Raw genomic sequence first — 19,362 nt, 5'->3', positions numbered from 1 at the left:
TAGCGTTCCAATTTTCCCACATCTTCTCCAACATTCATCATTCAAGGAGCTTACCTTCTGATAGGAAAATACTTCGAATGAAAGGGAGATGAAAAGGGGAAGGGGGTGTAGATGGTGCAAGGGTGGGGGAGGGGTGCATTGTTGGGAAGTGGGGACAGGCAGAAGCACATCGAAGGGGGGAATGAACCATGGCCAGCCTGGGACTCCAGGCCCATCCCCCAAAATGGCGGCCCCAGAAGGAACTTGCTGGTGGCAGAGGGATGTTCCAGGCTGGGAAGGCTGCTGATACATTTTGGTACAGTCTGGAGAGTCAGAACGGGACACCCCTAAAGCCCTGGTCGTGTTGCTGCAGTGGCCCTCTCTTCTAGGACCCAGCCCAGACTTCTCTGCCCTTGACAGCCCTTCCCAGTCTGGCCCCAGCCGACCTTTCCAGGTGGACTAGAGACTAGTGGGCCTGCTACTCCTCACCCAGGACCCACCTTCTCCGGGATCCCTGCGCCTCCCCTGTGCCCAGAGTATGAGGATCTCCTCTCCTCCCCTCCATCTCCGGATCAAAGAAGCTCAAGGGGGGCTGCTTCCCACTGGAGGCCTTCACCATCCCCTCCCCCAGCTACCTGTCCATCACTTTCTCCAACATTTATCATTTTCCTGTTTTGTCATGCTGGCCAGTCTGATAGGTGTAAAGTGGTACCTCAGAGTTGTTTTGATTTGCATTTCTCTAATCAATAGAATTTAGAGCATTTATCATATAACTACAGATAGCTTTAATTTCTTCATCTGAAAATTGCCTGTTCATATCCTTTGACCATTTATCAATTGGGGAACGACTTGTATTCTTACAAATTTGACTCAGTTCTCTGTATGTTTTGGAGGTGAGGTCTTTATCACAGACACTGGCTGTAAACATTGTTTCCCAGCGTAGGTCCAGATTCTGCCCCTGCTGGGTTTGAGGTCAAGGGGGTGGCCCTGGGTCACCTGGACTAAGCCCCTCTTTGGGGCTCTCTATGGCATCTCAAGGCAGAGTTCCAGGAGCCTTGGGACCCATGACCATCTGGGCCACCCCGTACCAGGGCTGCTTCTGGCAGATCCCAAGGGCCCCAGTGGGAACATCTGACCATGCTGAGGACATCTGGAGAGAACCTGCTGTTCATGCTGATGAGGGACGCTGAGCCTCAGAGGATGCGTGCCTCGGGCCCATCTCTGATTCATCTCTGGTCCAGGTCTAAACTAAATTGAGGTGCTTGGATTAGACCTAAAGAATGTAAGTGCCCTGAGGATAGGAGACCCGCTGACTTTGCTCCTACTGCTCTGGTCCTTAGCACAGCGCCCAGTCACAGTGTGGAGAGATCAGAGCTGAGAGCTCAACCCCTGTTTTAGGGTTCCGAGTTCCGCACTCTTCCCATTGCACTCAAATTTAGGCGAGTGACTTTACTCAGTACCTTCATCAGGAAGGCCTGTTAGAAGAATTTTTGAAAATGATACAAAAGGCCTTTGACAAATTCTGTAGGCAGATACAGATTTGTTATGCTGATCAGCTGTTTCAGTTGTATCCAACTCTTCAAGGCCCATCTGGGGTGTTCTTGGCAGAGGTACTGGAGTGGTGGACCATTTCCTTCTCCAGCCCATTTTACAGATGAGGAACCGAGGCAAGCAGGGTGAAATGCCTTGCCCAGGGTCACAAAGCTAGGAAGTGTCTGAGGCCAAATCTGAACTCAAGTCTTCCTAATTCCCAGCCCAGCGCTCTATCCACTGCACCATCTAGCTGCCCATGGACACACACATACACAGACACCCCAAAAAGTCTGATTAACTGAAAACTCTTTGAAGCTATACTTAGCTAACCAAGAGCTGGTTCTGTTCTATATGAAATGAGAGCTTTCCCAGAAACCGGGAAGGCCTGTCCCTCAGGGCCAGGTCACTGAGCGCGTTAGGATTTGACCTCACGGCCTCTGTCCCAACATTCATGGACCAGCATCTCCCTCCACTTCTCTGAACACAAAAAGCTGATCCTTTGCAACCTCATTACATACACTCTTGCACTGGGATTTAACCATTTCATGGTTGGCTAAAGGATCCCAGAAGGTAGGACGTGAAGGGGGGTGGGGGAGAAGCGCAGGACTAGGAGGGGCCTACACCTCCCAGGGGTGCAGGAGCTTGGACGTGTGACCATCAGCCAGCCTTGTGAAAGGCAAAGGCCCTGCCACCCTAAGCTGGCTAAAACTGTGAGCAGCCACTGAAGCACTGACCTAGCCAGACACAGTTTGCAACTGCCCAGCAACCAGGCCCCTTCAGCCTTTCTCCACATCCTCCCCTCCTCTGCCATCTCTTACCCTCACATCCTGTTAGTGACTGCTGACTTTGACAAAATGAGTTGTGTCTCCAGATAAGGACCAGCTGCTTTGTACTGCATTCTGAGAGTGTCCAACAAATGAGTAGACCACGCCACAGGGACGAACAAGGTGGAACTAGTCCCCGGCCAGTTGAATCTCCCTCAGAGCTCTCTCAAGGAGACTGGGAAACACCTGTCTACATTTTAGACACTGGTCTGCATCCCCCCCACTCCTCCCTGCCCACCACCAATCAGAAGCTCCCTAAGTACTCCTTCAATTGGCTTCCTAATAACCCAGTGGTCTACACTGGCCTGCTACAGGTCAATGCTACACACACTGGTCTCCAAACGGATGGGGAGAGAGAGAGAGAGAGAGAGAGAGAGAGAAGGAGGGAGGGAGGAAGGAAGGGAGGGAGGGAGGGAGAGAGAGAGAGAACGAGAGAACGTGTGAAGATTGCCTTCCTCCCTCTGAGCAAGGACAGGAAAACAAACTACCACAAATCAAGTCAGAAAAAGCCTGAGTAACAGAGTGTGATTTATTCACACCTGCCCTCTCCTCTCTCAGACAAAGGCCCCACCCAGATTCCTCCCCATCTCTCGCCCCACCCCCACCCCCTTCCAAGCTGGGGCTGAGGCCAGGTTTTTCTACCTTCCCTTCTCTCCTCCACATGCCCCTATTCAGGAGCTGGCCCTGCTCACCTCGCACCCAGACCACAGCAGTTGCCCACTGATGGCTCTGCCTGCCTCAGTCTCTCCCCACTGCTGTGCATCTTCCACTCAGCTATCCAATGAATCTTTCAGTGATCCTAGTGGCCCCTCCCTATCTATCACCTCCAGGATCAAATTTAAAAGCCCTCCTAACCTGGCTTCCTTCCAGCATGTCCTCTGCGATCCAGTGACCCCCGCCACCTCCTGACTGCTCCTTGCCCATGAGACGCCATCTCCCTCCCTCCTCATCCCCTCCTCCTGGCTTCCACGAAGAAGCCTTTCCCATCCTCCTCCTTCCTTAATTGATCTCGTTTGTCCATAGCAGAAATCCAGCAGAAAGTATGCCAAGCCAACGCAGCCTCCCAGCGCTTGTTAAAGCCCGGGCCAGCCCACTCTCCCTCGGACCATCTGCGTGCCTCAATCTTCCCGCCAGGTGAACACAAGTGTGCCGGCTCTGAGCTCTGGGCCTTCACCAGCTGTCTCTTAGGAACAGAGAGCAGCAATGGACCAGCCAGACTGACAAGCAAATCCGCCCAAACATCCCAATGCCACATCAACTGTTGGGAAAAAACAGAAGACGAGGGAGTCCTACCAAATTCCCTCTATGACACAGAGATGGTTTGAGACCTCAACCAGGGAGAGGAAAAACAGAGCAGGAAAACCACCGGCCAATTTCCCTAATGAAGAGTAACATAAAAATTTTACATAAAATACCAGAGCAAGGAAATTACAGCGCTATATCCCAAAGACCTTAGACTGTGACCAGGTTGGCCCTGTATCAGCAATGTAGAGCTGCTTCAGTATCAGGAACACCATGAGCGTAACTGATCACGTCAACAACAACAAAAAACCATTCGATTCTAACAACAGATTCAGAAAAGCATTTGACCAAATACGACACTCGTTCCTAGAAAACACACGAGCGCATGGAGTCTCACGGGATCAGCAGCGTCTGCCCAGAACCAAGGGTGTGCATCTCTGCGATGGGGATCCACGCGAAGCCTTGCCACCAAGCTCAGGGGTAAGGCAAGGGCGCTCATTATGTGGCGATAGCAGGGAGACAAGAAAAAGAAAGAATGGGACAAGCACAGGCAGCAAGCAAACCGAATAGCCCCTCTTTGCAGATGACATAATGACGGGCTACTTGGAGAAGCCCCGAGAGTTCCAGCCAGTCGAAACAATAAACAACTCCAGTAAAGGTGCAGGACATAAAAAAAACCCACTGGAATGACCAATGTTCCTATATTCCCACCAGCAACATCCAGCAGGAAAACACAGAAAGCAAAATTCCCTTTAAAATAACTGCAGACAGCACAGAACACTTGGGATCTCCCTGCCAGGACATACCCCAGACCTGCCCAGCTCCAGACAGAGAAGAGATGGACTTACAGAGAAGACTGAACCAGCATCGTTCCTGCTTCAGTTTTGAGGGGGTTTTCCCTCCTGGAACGTGGCTAACATAGACATTTGTTTTGCACGACTTTATATTTGCAATGAGTTTTGTACTTCTTGCCTTCTCAATTGGGGGGGTGGGGGGTGGAGGGGATTGAAGGAAAGAATCTAGAGCTGCTAGTAAAATAAAAATGAATTTTTACAAAGGAAAGAAGAGAGAACAGCAGTGGCTTGGTAGCCTGGTCTTGGTTTGGCAAAGTGACAGGTTACCTGAAAGAAAGATTGGGCAGATGGATGCTTGCCCAGCCACAATGCAATGGGGGTAAGGGGGGGGAATGTTCATGGGAAATCTTAAGACAATGCTGTCTCTAGGAGAAAAGAGCCTTGCATTTCACCACCACAGAGAAGGAAGGCTTGTCCTGCTCGGCCCCAGGGGGATGAAAAAGAAGCAATGGGTGGGAATAGGCTGGAGGTCAGCCAGGAAAAACCCAGCTTCTGTCCTCATAAGGAGTGCCTGGCTGCCTGGGGTTGTACAAAAGTTGAATGACCCTGCTGGGCTGCCCTTGGGCCAGGTGGGCCTCTTTCCAGGGCTTGGGCCTCCTGGCATCACAGCCCATCTTCTCGTGCCCCTAAAGGGGGTCCTGGGGGAGGAGCAATGAAAGGCTGCTTCAAGCCCCCAGCTCCCCCTCCAGAATCCCCAGGGCCAACAGGGGCCCTTTGTTTACTGTTGTCAAAGACCTGACTCATTTCCAGGCATCCTCACTGCTTGTAGGGCTGGCTTCCAAAGGGCCTGCCCGGTTCTGTCCTAGGAAGAGAGAGAGAATGCCCGAGGAGAAAGCCAGCGTTTCCTCTCCCTTTTAAGGACTGGATCAAATGCAGGCCCTGTCCTGCTCCACCCCACCCACTATGACCCAAGCAGAAGGCACAGATGACTTGGCAGGAAGATGGTGAAAGCTGGAGAGGGGAGGGGCAGCAGACCTCTGGGAGGAGGGCCCTCCGACAGAGGCTGCCTAAGGGCATTAAGGAGGACCTGGGTTCAGATCTAGACGGGTAACCCCTCTGCACCTCACTTTCAGGCACGAAGTTATGGGGCTGAGGGAAGGAGGAGCCACCAGCCACCTCAATGTCCTCCCAGGAAGAAAAGTCAAAGCAGATCAATGACCAGGACAGACAGGGACAATGCCTCGGCCCCTTCCTCACGCATGGAGTAGAGAAAGGAGGAGCAGAGGGGAGGCAGGGTCAGAATCCCTCCTACTGTGGTGCAGAAGGGAAAAGGGATGGATCTGAGTCTGAGGCAGCAAGTTCAAACCTCAGCTGGGCCACCAATCTGTGGGACCTCAAGCAAGCCACTCACTTCCTGAGACCTCAGTTTGCCCATCTGTAAAATGGAGGAGCCTCTGACTCCAAATCTATATGGTCTCTGGACGACAGTCCTGTGGGGAACACATCTGCAAAAGAAAACATGTCCCTGGGCTCCATGATTAGGAGTCAGGAGGCAACACGAGCCTCAGAGCCAGCTCTGCCATCTAGGAGCTGGGCCCACACTTCCCCCCTGACTTTGTGGACTAATTAGACCATGCTCCCTTTCATGAGTTCATTAGCTCCAGGCCTGCTGGGCCACTTGCCATCCCCCATATGCCGTCTCAGGCCTTCCACTTCTGCGCCTCTGTCTGCCCCACCCACCTGAGAGCCAGAATCCCCAGCTTCCTTCAAAAGTCAGCTCACCTGCTCTGTTTTACCCAAAGCCTTCCCTGATCCCAGGCACAAACCCTCCTCCCCTCAGCCAAAGGAGCTCAAAGGGCTTCTGGATCTAAAAATGGACAGGCAGGCAGGCAGACACACAGGCAGACATGCAGAGAGGGCAGAGAGGCAGACACAGAGAGGGCAGGGCAGGCAGACAGACAGACATGGCAGGTAGAAGGCAGACAGACAGGCAGACATACAGAGAGGGCAGACACACAGAAAGGACAGACACAGAGAGGGCAGGCAGACAGACAGGCAGACACAGAGAGGGCAGACAGGCAAACACACAAAGAGGGCAGACAGATGACAGGCAGACACAGAGAGGGCAGGGCAGGCAGACAGACAGGCATGGCAGGTAGAAGGCAGGCAGACAGGAAGGCAGAAGACAGACAGATGGACAAGTTAGTAGAGCAAGGTGTCCACACTGTACTATCTAAAAATTTTTTAAAAAGACAAAAACAGTTTTGAGCTCTCTGGCCATCTCCCCACCAGTTCAACTGGGGCTAGAGGAGAGACCAGCCAGGATTTAGTTAGGCAGAGAAGATGGCTGGAGTCAAGAAGACCTGAGTTCAAATCTGGCATCAGATAATGATAGCTGTGGGATGCAGGACAAGTCTCACCTGTCTGCCTCACATTCCTCAACTGTAAAATGCGTCCCCAAGCAGCAGTGGGTCTCACTGGCAGCCAAGAAGTTCTGGGTCCCACAAGAGATCGTATCTGGAAAGCACTAAGCAAACTGTGAAACCTTCCACCATGGCTAGCTTGTATTAACTCTTCTGTGTCTGCAGATGGTCCTAATGACAAGCCAGGTCAGCTCCAGGCCAGCTCTGCTCTGCCCCTGGTGGTCTCCTCACCAGCCCTTCTGCAGACCCCCTGCTCCATCCAGTTCTCAAACCCTAATCAAATCAGGCCTGGAAAGGGCAAGTCGAAGTCCTGCCCAGCTCCACTCACCACCCCGGGGCTCTCCAAACCAAAATCCTCCTTTCTAACCAGAGCGCTCAGTCCCCCTCTTCCCCCATCTCCACTCTCGTATTTCTATCCCTGGGCCTTAGAACATAGTAAGAGCTTAGCAAGTACTCAGTCGCTCATTCATTTTTTCGTTCCTTCACTGATGCGGGGCAGGCCCCACGAGGGAGACAGACGGGCCTGAGCGGCTCTCGCCGCACAAGCGCAGGTTTCATGAAGGAGGGGGCCTGGAGCTACCCGTGGAGGGATGGTGGAGATACCCCAGCTAGAGAGGGCCAGACTCTTCCCTGCACACACAGACTCAGAAGACGGACGGCCAGGACATCGAGGTGCTCTCACCTGGCCGACCGCCGAGGCTCTGAGCAAGACCGGAGGGAAGAAAAAGGAGCCGGGGACACTGGGGGAAGAAAGCCCATGGAACGACCGTTCCCCTTGTCAAACTCCGAGGCCTGGAAGCAGAAAGGCAGCCAGCCAAGTCTCGGCCCGTCTGCTCCTTTTGCGGGAGAGGAACACCAAAGACATGTGTCCATGGTCACTCAGCTGGCGTCCCCAAGTCCGACGATCCCAACAGACGGCGCCCTTCACACGGCCAGGGCTGCTGCTGGGCCGTGACGGGCTCCCAGCACCTGCCGCCCGGCCTCCACTGTCCCTTCCTAGGGCAGCCGCCACCTTTCCAGGCGGCCCGGCTCAGCTGTGCCCTGATTCCTTCTCCCTATTTCTCACATACAGTCACCAACCTTCTAGCTCTATGCCTACGCTTCCCAGGGGCTTCCTGCCTCTCCCTTCTCCAGTGCATCGGCCTGCTCTCCACCCTCTACTCAGCAGGGACTGTCCTTGGGCTGGCCTCTATGCCAGGAACACGCCCCCCTACCCCCCGCCTCTTGCGGGACCCAGACTCTCACACCCCCAGCTGTTAGGAAAGTGAATTGTATTTACTTAGCTGCACACTCATACTAGTCACTACCTCACAGAAGTGTAAGCTCCAGGAGAGCAGGAACTGCGCTGCACTGGTCTAGGCAGTGACCTGGAGTGTGCAATAACTGAGCTTGAATCCTGTCTCAGATGCCAAGTAGCGGGTGACCCTGGGCAAGTCACTTAACCTGTCTGCCTCAGTTTCCTCATCTGTAAAGTGAGAATAATGACCTTGCCTATCTCCCAGGGTTGTTGAGGGTCCACTCTGCAAACCTTAAGTAACTACATAAAATGCTTTGTAGCCCAAATACCTGGAACACAGTAAGTGCTTACTAATTGCCTTGCTGAACGGATAAAGGACTCCCCAGCAGCAGCCTCTGAGAACCAGTCTCTGAATGGCCCCCCCATCAGTCAGTCAGCCAGAACCTTGGGAGGTGCCAGGGCAACGATGGGGGCGATGCCAACCTTCCCCCTTGGTGCCCACTCTCTCCCGGGCAGGGGCCAGTGCAGAAGAAATGCAAAGTGCCTAATGCACAGCAGAGGGATGACTGTGGGGGAGGGGTCCAGGCAGAAGCTGTCCCAGTAAAAAGGAGGATGACCTGAGGAGGAAGAGCTTCGGGCTGACCACAGCGCAGGGCTACGGGGAGCCTCTTCCACATTATGCTATCGGATGCCCACAAAAACCCTGCAGTATAGGTGCTATTGCCTCCCTCCCACTTTACAGATGGAGAAACTGAGGCACAGAGGCCCGAGGTGACTTGCCCAGCTCATGCCTGCTGCTACTCATGTTTGCTCTGCCCTCAGGGCTCCCAGGTCCTGTGGCCTGGGACTTTACAACATGAGCATCTGAAGTTGGTGGATAACGATGGCCTGATCTCCCCTCGCCCACATCAGCCTGCCAACGCCATCAGCTTTCAGGATGGCTTCCCAGGGCACAGAAGAAGAGGCAGCACCAGAATGCCACCGGAATCTGGTGGGCACTTTTAGGGGAGGGAACATGGAAAAGGAAGGGAAGACATGCAGAAGGAAAGGGAATTTTAGCTCAACTCTGGGTTTGAAAAGTCAACTTCCCAAAGAGCCACGGAGGAAGCGTGGCCAAGGAAGCACTTTGTCTAAAAGAGCTGTCGGGGTGTGAGTGGATCGCCACATTCTGGAGCCACCGTCACGTTCCAGGCCCGAAAGGTACCAACACACCCGGAGACACAGTCCCTGTGGGCAGTGAGTCAAGGGCACCACAAGCCGCCTCAGCCCCAAAGTCTCAGGGCTGCGGCTGGTTCGTCTGTCCATCCATCGCCTCACTTCCCAGAGACTGGGCCTGGGAGGAGCGGGGGCCCCTCAACCCTGGGTCCTCAGCTTCAGCGCTCCCTGGAGGGTAAACGATCCTGCCAGGAGAGTCGCTCCACGTTCCAGTTTCTGCGTACAGCCAGACCCCTGGCTTTGCAGAACAAAATCAGGACGAAGCTGGAAGAAAGAGTGAAGATGGGGAGAAGTGGCATGCAATGAAATCGCTCTCCTTGACCCAGTTAAGGCAATCGTGAAAACGGGAAGACAGAAGGGACGTGGACACAGGCTATGGCAATTCATGGTAGCTGACCAAAAGCGCCTGAGACACGTGGTTCACAGGCCAGCGGCAAGAGATGGTGGCCAACGGGCAGAGCAAGGGCAGGAGATGGAGTCGTCTGAAGGATTAATGGAGAAGAATGACAGCAAAGGCCTAGGGCAGGAGCCATCCTCAAAGAGCAGAGAGGCAGAGAGGCAGAGAAACGAGCTTCCTAAAAGCTTGGTCGGTGCAGCCCTCCAAGGACCACCCCCCTGGATTGCCAGGGAAAGGAAGAATGGCTACCGCAGCCCAACCTTGAAGGGGGCCCAGAAAGGGCTCCTGGCAGGCGCTGAGATGCTAGCTGAGACCCGCAGAAGCCAGGCTGGAGGTCTGTCAGTGAGGCCACCACACCCGGACTGCAGGGTCACATTCTGATGGCCTTGGCCCACAAGGACGCAGAGCAGCCCGGCTAGACCAACGAGGCTTGGAGGAGAGCTGAGGGCCGTGTGGGTGCACAGGGCATCCGAGGAAGGAGGGACCGGGGGTGAGAGCAGGCGCTGCTAAGGGGAAAAATCCTAGTGTCCAAAAAGGACAAAAAGCGCCGACCTAAGCCACATCAACATTCCACGAGAACCCTCTGAGGCCCAGGACAGTCCCCCGGAAGAGCGCGCAGAACTTCCTAGGGGATATTCCACGGGAGATGGCACCTCTCAGAACACACAACTGACGGGAGAGAAGAGAGGAGAAGGCGAGATGCCACCATGCAGCTTGGTTTGCTGATCATTCAAAATGAGCATCTGAGGCAGCTGAATGAAAAGGCACCTGCAAGGCTCTCTCCCAAAAGAGTCTCCCATGCACACACCCCCAACAGAAATCACCCTGCTAAACAACCCAGGGAAACGCATGCTCACCCAGGGAGGACCCAAGTTAAAGATGGAGCCTTCTTGGATGAGGAGGTCCTCAAAATGCCCTCGTAGCTGGGTGATACCCCCATGCTGGGGCTCCTGGATGAGAGCAGAACCATGCAGACCAATGTGACCTAACCATTCATTCACAAAGGAAAAACCAAGTGGATGAAGAGTGGCTATTGCTCAGATTATGAAATGCCGTCAAACAGAAAACCTGGAAATTTGTCATCAGGGAATATATCCTACACACTCCAAGTGTGGCTCAAAATTAACCAGCAAGAGAGGAGGGTACATTGATCGCCTTCAGTAAATGTCAAGGCTGCTTCAACATCAAAACTTTTCCAAAAAACCCCCAAAGCACAAGTGCGTCCTTTTAGCCAATCTACTGCCAGTGGGGCTCCATGACTACAGGACAGAACACAACAATCTCTGGAGCACTAAGAATAAGGATCATGCAGAAGATGACCCAGCAGCTCTTGGTAGGTAAGAGGCTCTTCATGTAACAAAAAGGAACAGTCAGAAAGAAGATGGGCAGGTCATAAGAGAAACCGGGAGGGGCCGGGGGCGATCGAGAGCACGCCTTGTAACACACGGTCACCTACGAAGGCCAGGCATGGCTGAGGAGCAATCTTTATCACTGTAGTACCCCTCCACCCCGGGCGATCCCAGCACAATCTGAGCATCGCGTGTCTGTAATGGAGGAGGCAGGCAGACCACGACAGCATAGTGGCTGCTACTGGGTTTGCATGTCAGGAGTGGGACTCTGGGAAACACCAGGCAGTTTCCTCCGACCCAGGGCTAAGCTGAGGGTTCTGGGTCTGTTGGGAGAGGAAGCCAGCTCTGCTGTCTCTCGGCAGAACTTCCCCACAGTGCTGAAGTCTCAGGCCCTCCCCTTTGGGGAACAGAGTCAATCAGCTCAAGAGGTGACCAGGATGGTGACGGACTTCTCAGTGGGGACGCCTGGGGTGTTCAGCCAGAAAGGAGACCTAGTAGGGCTGGGAGAGCTTCTCCTGTATCCCTCTAAAAGGGTCAGACTCATTCAGCATCACCCCAGACAGAGGGGAGAGCTGGGGGCAACAGGGGGAATGGCAGAAGAGCAGATTTCGGGCGCAGAAAGGAAAGCTCTCCTGGCGTGGAAGGGAAGAGCCTGAGAAGTAGCTACTGCACCCCAGCCCTCACCCCACCACAAAGGAGGCAGGACACTGACAAGATCCCTGTAGCCCTCTCTGAGGGATGGGTGGCTCAGTAGCCAGAGCCCTGGCTAATCAAGGGGGTAGACGAGGGCAGGGAACGCAAAGCCAAAGAAGGATCCCCACCCCTAGTTTGGACTTCCAAATTCAAGCCCAAACATCTACTTCCTGGCACTTCTTAGATACACAGTTTGGGGTCAAGGAACTGAAAAACCCAAGGAAAAAACCAACAACTGTGGTCCAGTACGAAGTTGCCCTCTGCTTGGAGAGGGCTAGAAAGGGAAACTGTGCCGCCGGGAAAGCAGGCGAACTGGCCACAGCATCCCCTTCACACAAGCACACACACACCACATATGCACTCATGCTCACAAAAGAGCACACACCACTGTGCACACACATGCATCTTCACAGTTACACACAACACACTCGCACCTCATATACACTGGCACACAAATGCATACTCACAGACACCCCCTCCCCCAAGAGCAAGGTCCCGTTAGCAATAACTCTAAGACAAGTCTGAACAGGCTTTTATCCACTCGTCTGACCGCCCATGACCAGCAGCCCCCACAAGACTTCAGGTAAGCTGGGGCGGCCCTCGGATTCCACCCTCAGGAGCTCTGGTCAGCATCACTAGCCCTAAGCCATCGGGTGTCCTGACCCAACCTCCTTGCTCAGGCAGAGCTGGCAGGTGGGGGGACCACCCTCCCAACCGGCTGGTTGAGTCACCCCCAGGAATCGAGTTTCCCTACAGCATAGCAGCCCATCGCCCAGGTAACAACAAAAGCTCTGGCTCAGGGCTTCCTTCACAAGAGAGGAAAATGCCCACCCCACACGAGAAAGGGAAGATGACCCACCCACACACCCACACACCCCACCCTAGATTCCCTTTCCTTGAAGGGTCCCAGCCCCAGCAGCCTCCAGGGACCACTCTGGACTATAGCGGGGTGGGGGTCTCCTGGCTGCAGGGCATGCTTCCCATCTGGAGGGATGGCCCCAGTCAGGTCCTGGGAAGGGCTGCGCAGCTCCAAGGGAAGAGAGTGTCACAAATGTGGCCTCCCTGCTTTCCTGCAGCTTGTGAGGCAGTCCCTGGGCCCGGGGGACCTTCCTGACGGCCTGGCCCCAATTACATTCCTAATCAGAATCTGCCCTGGACATTCAGAGAGCTCCAGAAGCCACCGGCTCTTAGGGAATACACCATGAGGCTTCGCTGTGTAACCCCCAGCCCAAATGCAGCCACAGTTTTGTGTCCTGACTTCCTTCCAGGACCTCTCTCTCTCTTTAGGACCCAGGGAGGGGGCCCCTCCAGCTCAGAGGTGTTGCTTTGGCCTGGGGCACTCACATACACACACTAGCTCTGTACACACACATTCTCTCTCTCTCTCTCTCTCTCTCTCTCTCTCTCTCTCTCTCTCTCTCTCTCACACACACACACACACACACACACACACACACACACACTCTTGCTCTGTATATAGTCACACACACAGTCGCTCTGTACACACACACTCTCTCACACACACACTCACTCTGTACACACACACACACACACACACACACACACACACACACGGCACACAGACAACTGCCAGTTAAGACGTAAGACAGAAGCAAACGGGTTGGCTGCCTTGGGCTCTCCTGTCCCCCCAAAAGAGGGCACAGCCCAGGTGCTGCTAACTTTCCCTGGCAATGACAGCCTCTACCAGGCTGAGCCCTGACACAGCACCTCCGATGGGCCCCTTCCCCTTCCCCCAGGAAAGGAGGCACGGATCGTTACCTGAGCACTTTGCCCACGGCCTGCAGAACCATCTTGCAGCTCAGGCCAGTTTTGGGGGGCGGGCTGAGCACGGTTCTGTCTCCAGGGAGGTTACAATGGTCTCCAACCATGGTCCAGACAAAGCCCAGAAGGGGCGAGGGCGTGGGGGGAGAGCGCAGGGCAGGAACTCCTTCCCGGCAACAGATTTCGCTCCCTCCCTTCTCCGGGCTGTCTGAAAACAAGTCCAACCACATTCACCAAGTGCCCGGTACACTTCAGCCTGCCTGCCCACCTCCCTCTCGGGCTCAGCCAATGAGAAGGCAGCCAGAGAAAGGCGAAGCCCCGCCCCCACAAGACAAACAGCTGTTGCCTCAGCCCGTCTAGAGTGCCGGCCAGGGTGCAGGCCGCCTACCTGGGAGGGGCGGGCCTGGCATCCCCGAGGCTTGCCAGAGCAGAGCCAAGAGGGCAGGGAAGGGCCTCTGAAGAGACAGTTGGTTGAGGAGGAGCCTGGAGGGTGCGACTTTCCAGGCCGGGTCCCAGCCAGGGGAGCGCTACCACTCGCGGGGAGAGACTCCCGTGGCCCGGCCCCCAAGCCTAGCCCGCAGACCCTCGGCTAGGAGGTGGCAGGCGACGACCGCACGTAATAAAACAAGGAACATGCTTTGGTTTGGTATGAACTTGGGCGCACGGCGAGGAACTCTGCAGCCAACAGCAGATCCCCACTTTCTCCACCCCACCAGCCTGCCTGCCAAGTGCCCAGAAGATGCAATGAAGTCATATTTGGGAAAGCTCCTCGCACTGCGCCTGGCATACAGTAGGTGCCAAAGAAATGCGCGCTGTTACTGCTTCTTCTCATTAGTCGCTCCTCCCGTCACCCAGGTGCCTTCTGCCCCTCCCTCCTCCTCCTCCCCTGCCTCACGCCACGCCCGTGCCGTGGTCCTCCTCCCGACAAAGGCCAGCGATCCCTTCCCTGCTGGCCCACTCCCCCACAGCATTGCCCCACCCGCATCCACACACGCTCATTCATCTGCCCTCGTTCCCTGTCTGCTCCGGACTTCACGCCCCACGAACCTCTTCTTCCTTCCAGAAGCCATGAGCCCAGATCTCAGACCTCTCCAGATCGTCTGCCACGGGGCCCCTTCTGGCTGGAGGGCACAACAGCGCTCCTCCACCACTCTGCTCCTCCCCGAAAGGCCTTGCCAGCCAGTTCTCCACTTCCCGCTAACATACTCCTCGGGACTCCTTTTCAGCATCCTTTTGTGCGGGGTCTTCCCTGAACAGATTGCAAGCTCCTTGAGAGCGGATACTGTCTTTTGCATCTTTTTTTTTTTTTGTAGCCTCAGTGCCTGGCATATATGAGGTGCTTAATAAATGTTTATTAACTATGTCTATTGACATGCCTGTGTCTCTCCCATTCGAAAAACCCCTCCTGTAAGCTGCTGATCTCTGCTGGCTATAGTTCTCTCTTCCCTCCTTCTTGCCTCCACTTCCCCTCCGCTCCTTTCTTCTTAACCCCTTCCTTCCAATTCCACTGAAGCCGCCCTGGGATTGCGGAATCACCAAATCCGAGGGCCTTTTCTGTCCTCCTTCTCCGCCTCTCAGATCCCCCTCTTCTGGACCATGTCTCTAAATCCGCTGCCAAGGATACCCTCCTGGCTCTCTGATCAAGCTGGCCAGTCCTCAGGCTTTGAGGCTGGCTTTTTATCCAGGCATTCCCCAAGGCTCTGTCCTGAGTGCTCATCCCTTCTCCCTCTCTCCTGACTTTCAGGCTCACATTTCCTCCATATTCAACTTAAATTCAACACGTCCAAAGCAGGACTTACTGTCTTTACCCCCAAATGTTCTCCTTTTCCTCATTTCCCTATCACTGTCAAAAGTAACACTAGCACTACAGGCCCAAGGTCCACAACCCAGGGGACATCCTCTACTTCTCACTCTCTCTTCAGCCCCGTTATGCAATCAGTCTGAAGTCTTGTCATTTTGGCCTTTGACGCATCCTTGACTTTACCCCTCGACCCCCCCTGACCCGCCATGCCCCAGGGGCAGGCCCTTATCCTCTCCTACCTGGACCATGGCAACAGTGGCCAGGGCCGCCTGGCCCACCAGAGGGGTCTCCAAGCACAGCTCAGCCCACGTCACTAACCCTAGTCAGTCAATCCACCAGGGCCCCATTACCTCCAGCATCAAAGCTCCAAGCACTCTTGGATGCCAAGCCTGGGCACTTCCCCTGGCTGTCCCCCATGCCCAGAACAGCCTACCTTCTGGCTTCTCAGCTTTCTTTTAAGGTTCAGCTGAAACATCACCTTCTCTCTCCTGATCCCCTTAATGGCCATGCTTCTCCCCCCCCCACCCCCCATGGTCTATGACTCATTTGTACATAAACCTGTTTGCAGGTAATCTCTTTGATTAGGCTGTATGCTTCTGGAGGGGGGTAGTGTTGCTGTAGCCCTCTTACTTAGCATGGTGCCTAGCCTACATCGGGGTCTACCAGATGCTTACTGCTTGGACGTGGGCCTTAGTTCCCTCGAGGGTAAAATGGATGACATGGCGGGTTTGCTGAGAATCGGCCTCGGGTCCCTTCAGGCACCAACTAGCGGTCACTGCTGTCACTATCTACAACATGACAGGGTTGGTCTCACCCCAATCAAAAGCCTATGATTACTCTGAGTCAATTTTCTGATCCTCTGAACATTTGGTCAACTTTAAGAGTTACGTTTTATTTACTCTGAACATATCTGAACACTTTCTACCAAACTTTTAGGGGGATTATCTGTTCAAAATATCAAACAAGAATATCTTAGTGAAGCGCTTTGCCCAGCACCTGGCACACAGTAGGCAGTCAATAATGGGTCCATTCCCCTCCCCAGTGCCTTCCACAAAGACTCCATTGGAGCAGGGGTTCTTAGCCCTTCTTAGGCCATGCCCCCTTTGGCAGTCTGGTTAAGAAGCTCTGCAGTCCTCCCTGGAACCCTCCCTAAAGCAGCACTTTAAAGGGTGCATAAAGTGGGTGGAATGATCACAAAGGAAACCAACCATACAGAAGCATGTTGTTCAGTTTTCTGTTTGGTCATGGCCAACACTTCATGACCCCATTTGGATCACAGATACTGGAGGGGTCTGCCATTTCCTTCTCCAATTCATTTGACAGATAAGGAAATTGAGGCAAACAGGGTTAAGTGACAGGATCACACAGCTAGTAAATTTCTGAGGCCATATTTGAACTCAGGTCCTCTTATTCCAGGCCCGGTACTGTATCCACTGCACCACTAATACTGAAACATAATTATCAAAATATTAAAAGAACCTGTTTGTGGACTGCAGGTTCAGAACCCCTACATGAATTGGAGGAAGAAGAGTAATTGTTTTTGGTCAGTCAGTTAACAAGCATCTAATACAGAACTGATTATGGGCCAGACACTGTGCTCAGCGCTGTTATATATTACAGAAATATAAGCAAAAGGGCCAACTCCTACCCTCAAGGTGCTTACATCCTAAAGGGGGCAGAAGGGGGGGGCATGGTGGCAAAATCCAGAGAAAGAGGACGTTTACAGGAAGGCCTCATTCATGGACACAGGGGACAGAGGGAGGAGTCAGCTCATGGAGAGAAATGAGCAAATGCTTAAAAATGAGAAGATAGGGCCCAAGGTTTAGTGCTGAAGACCGGGAAAAGTACCACAAGGCACATTGGCTGAGCACCTACTTCTACAGGGAGGGCTGGTCCATGTGAGGGGAGCAGGAGGTCCTGGGAGGGAGGAGGGGAAGGAAGTGGATGCCACCTTTCCAGCAGCACATGCCAAGACTCCTGCCGCGGTCCTCTATGGGGTGAGGCTTCCATTTTAAGCATGGATGTTTATGCACTATGACAGTGCTCTCTTGAAAACAAATATTTTGGATAAAGCACCAGCTGTGGAGTCAGGAGAACTTGAGTTCAGATCCAGCCACAGACACATAAAACCCGCTTGCTGTGTGATTCTGGGCAAGTCACTTAACCCCAATTGTCTCACCAAAAAAAAAAAATATTTACTGGGCCAAGGACATACAGAACTACTCTCACAAGCCTGACTTTCTAAGATCAAGGCAGGAGTGAAACTCTCTCCCAGCCCATGAGGGGCCCTGATAACTCGGGGAAGGGAAGAGAATGGAGCAGAGCACTTTCCTGGATCCCTTCTCCCACCTAGAGGACACTGGAGCTCCTGTCCTGAGGCTAAGGACAAGACTTTTAAAATATCCTCACTGCTGCTGAATCAGAGGGAGGACTCTGTAGTGAGCCTCACCTCAATTCCACCTGCTCAATTCCCATCCCCACCTCCCCAAGGTAGGCTGTGATTGGTACAAATAGCAGGAGGGATGCTTCGCATGCCTTCATGAACTCTGCCCTTGACCTGCGTGCACAGGAGCACACAGGTTGATCTCACCTGTGCTTCTATACCGCCTTCTAAGCAAATGCTGTTCGGTGAGAGAGCTACCACCCCCAACCACAGGCAAGCTTCAGGTATCAAGGGACTGGGACACGAGAGGCCAAGCCCCAGAGCCCTCACTGGGCACGAACGAAGCCAGGCATATCATCCTGCCTGGACGTCAAGTGAAGGCTGCACCCCCTGACCCGGGCCCCACTTCACTTGGGCGGGGGAGCACTCTGTCTGTCTGCCTAGAACAGGCTTGCACTCCCCAGTTAGGCCAGGATACGGTGGGTCCCCTGGGACTCCTCTCTCAGATGCATCCTCTGGCACCCCTGTCACAGAGCACTTCAGAGGAGCAACTCGGGGGCCCAGGGTCACAAGGTAGTACCTACCACACAAGGGCAGTGGGGAAGGCGGAGGGGGAAGCTAATCAAGGGGAGTAGGACCCGACGAAAGTGGAAACAGAGGGACAAAAGAGCAAATCAGGCCAGCAATCAAAAGCCAGTCCCCTTGCAGGGGTCATGCAATGACAATCTTAGGCACTGGGGCCAGAGATGAGAAAGACAGAACACTAGCTGCTTCTCTAGGATGGCACAGTGTGCTGGGGCTGGAGTCAGGAAGACCTGAGTGCCAATCCAGCCTCAGACACTCACTAGTTGTGTGGCCCTGGCCAAGTCACTTAACCACTGTCTGCCTCAATCTCCTCATCTACAAAATGGGGATGATAGCGGCAGCTCCCTCCCAGGGTGGTGGTGAGGGTCCAATACTTGTAGAGCACCTGGCACAGTGCCTGGCCCTCCCCTCCTCACTGCCCCAGACCTGGCCTATGCTGGGACCACGCCTCCCTTCCACAAGGCACCGCGAGCCAAAACTGTCCACAGCAGCACTGACGCGGTGCAGCCAGGCCCAGGACCAAGGGCCCTTTAAGTTACTTCACTGACATTATACGATCCAGCACCCATGGCAGCCTTAGCAATGAGCTTCAGGGCCTCGAACCTCCTGTTAGATCCCTGCTGAGCGCCACACCGGCACACAGCAGGTGCTTAATCAATGCTGACTGCCCGAGCGACGGTGCCACCTGCGCAGGCCAAGGGAGGCGACAGTCGCCCCACATTTCCCAGCATGTCCACATTCCCTATCTGACGCCCAGCTCCGTAGCCCTGAGTGCCAGACTGTGCCATGTTTTAAAAGAATGGGGACACGCAAGACTGACTGGTCACACTGGTGTCAGCAGAAAGAATTAGACACCGAGAGAAAGGAGATAAAAGAAGGCCACTGCATCAATGGCACCTGACCAAGACAACCGAAGCAACGTCTGAGAGTCCCCAGCCCGGCCCGCGGCCATTGGCAAGCGGCCCTCCCCCTCCCATGGTCACCAGACGCCCGGAGGCTCCCAGAGGGCAGGGCCTTCATTGGCACCCTGGGATCAGCTCTCTGGCGCTAACCCTTAGGTTCCCTCCTGGGCCCTGCTGCAGGATTCATGGAATGGGAACATTCTCAATCGGCAGGACCCTCCTG

General features: G+C 54.2%; 1 protein-coding gene and 1 long non-coding RNA gene across 6 annotated transcripts in view; one reads left to right on the top strand and one right to left on the bottom strand.

The window, feature by feature from the left end:
- MOB2 (MOB kinase activator 2) overlaps window positions 1-19,362 on the bottom strand; it is a 98,288-nt gene that overhangs the window by 25,278 nt on the left and 53,648 nt on the right. The window contains exon 1 of one of the 5 annotated variants that reach the window (XM_020970758.1): window positions 14,516-14,778. The exons of 1 other annotated variant lie outside the window; for it this stretch is intronic. In XM_020970758.1, coding sequence (XP_020826417.1) covers window positions 14,516-14,763 — 248 coding nt within the window. In that variant the 5' untranslated portion in view covers window positions 14,764-14,778. Of the gene's footprint in view, window positions 1-4,426; window positions 4,462-7,477; window positions 7,684-13,465; window positions 13,702-14,515; window positions 14,779-19,362 lie in introns of those variants that run through there. 3 more of the 5 variants (XM_020970759.2, XM_020970760.2, XM_020970761.1) reach the window with 3 other exon arrangements.
- Window positions 13,828-14,829, top strand: LOC144455479 (uncharacterized). The gene is made up of 2 exons (XR_013484174.1): window positions 13,828-14,258; window positions 14,532-14,829. It is a non-coding gene; the product is annotated as an uncharacterized LOC144455479 (long non-coding RNA).

The sequence above is a fragment of the Phascolarctos cinereus genome, unplaced genomic scaffold, assembly GCF_003287225.1.
Source record: "Phascolarctos cinereus isolate Bilbo 61053 unplaced genomic scaffold, phaCin_HiC Scaffold_9;HRSCAF=440, whole genome shotgun sequence".
Classification (NCBI taxonomy): Eukaryota; Metazoa; Chordata; class Mammalia; order Diprotodontia; family Phascolarctidae; genus Phascolarctos; species Phascolarctos cinereus.
The sequence above is the reverse complement of the archived record's forward strand: the minus strand, read 5'-3'. Positions and strand labels throughout refer to the sequence as shown.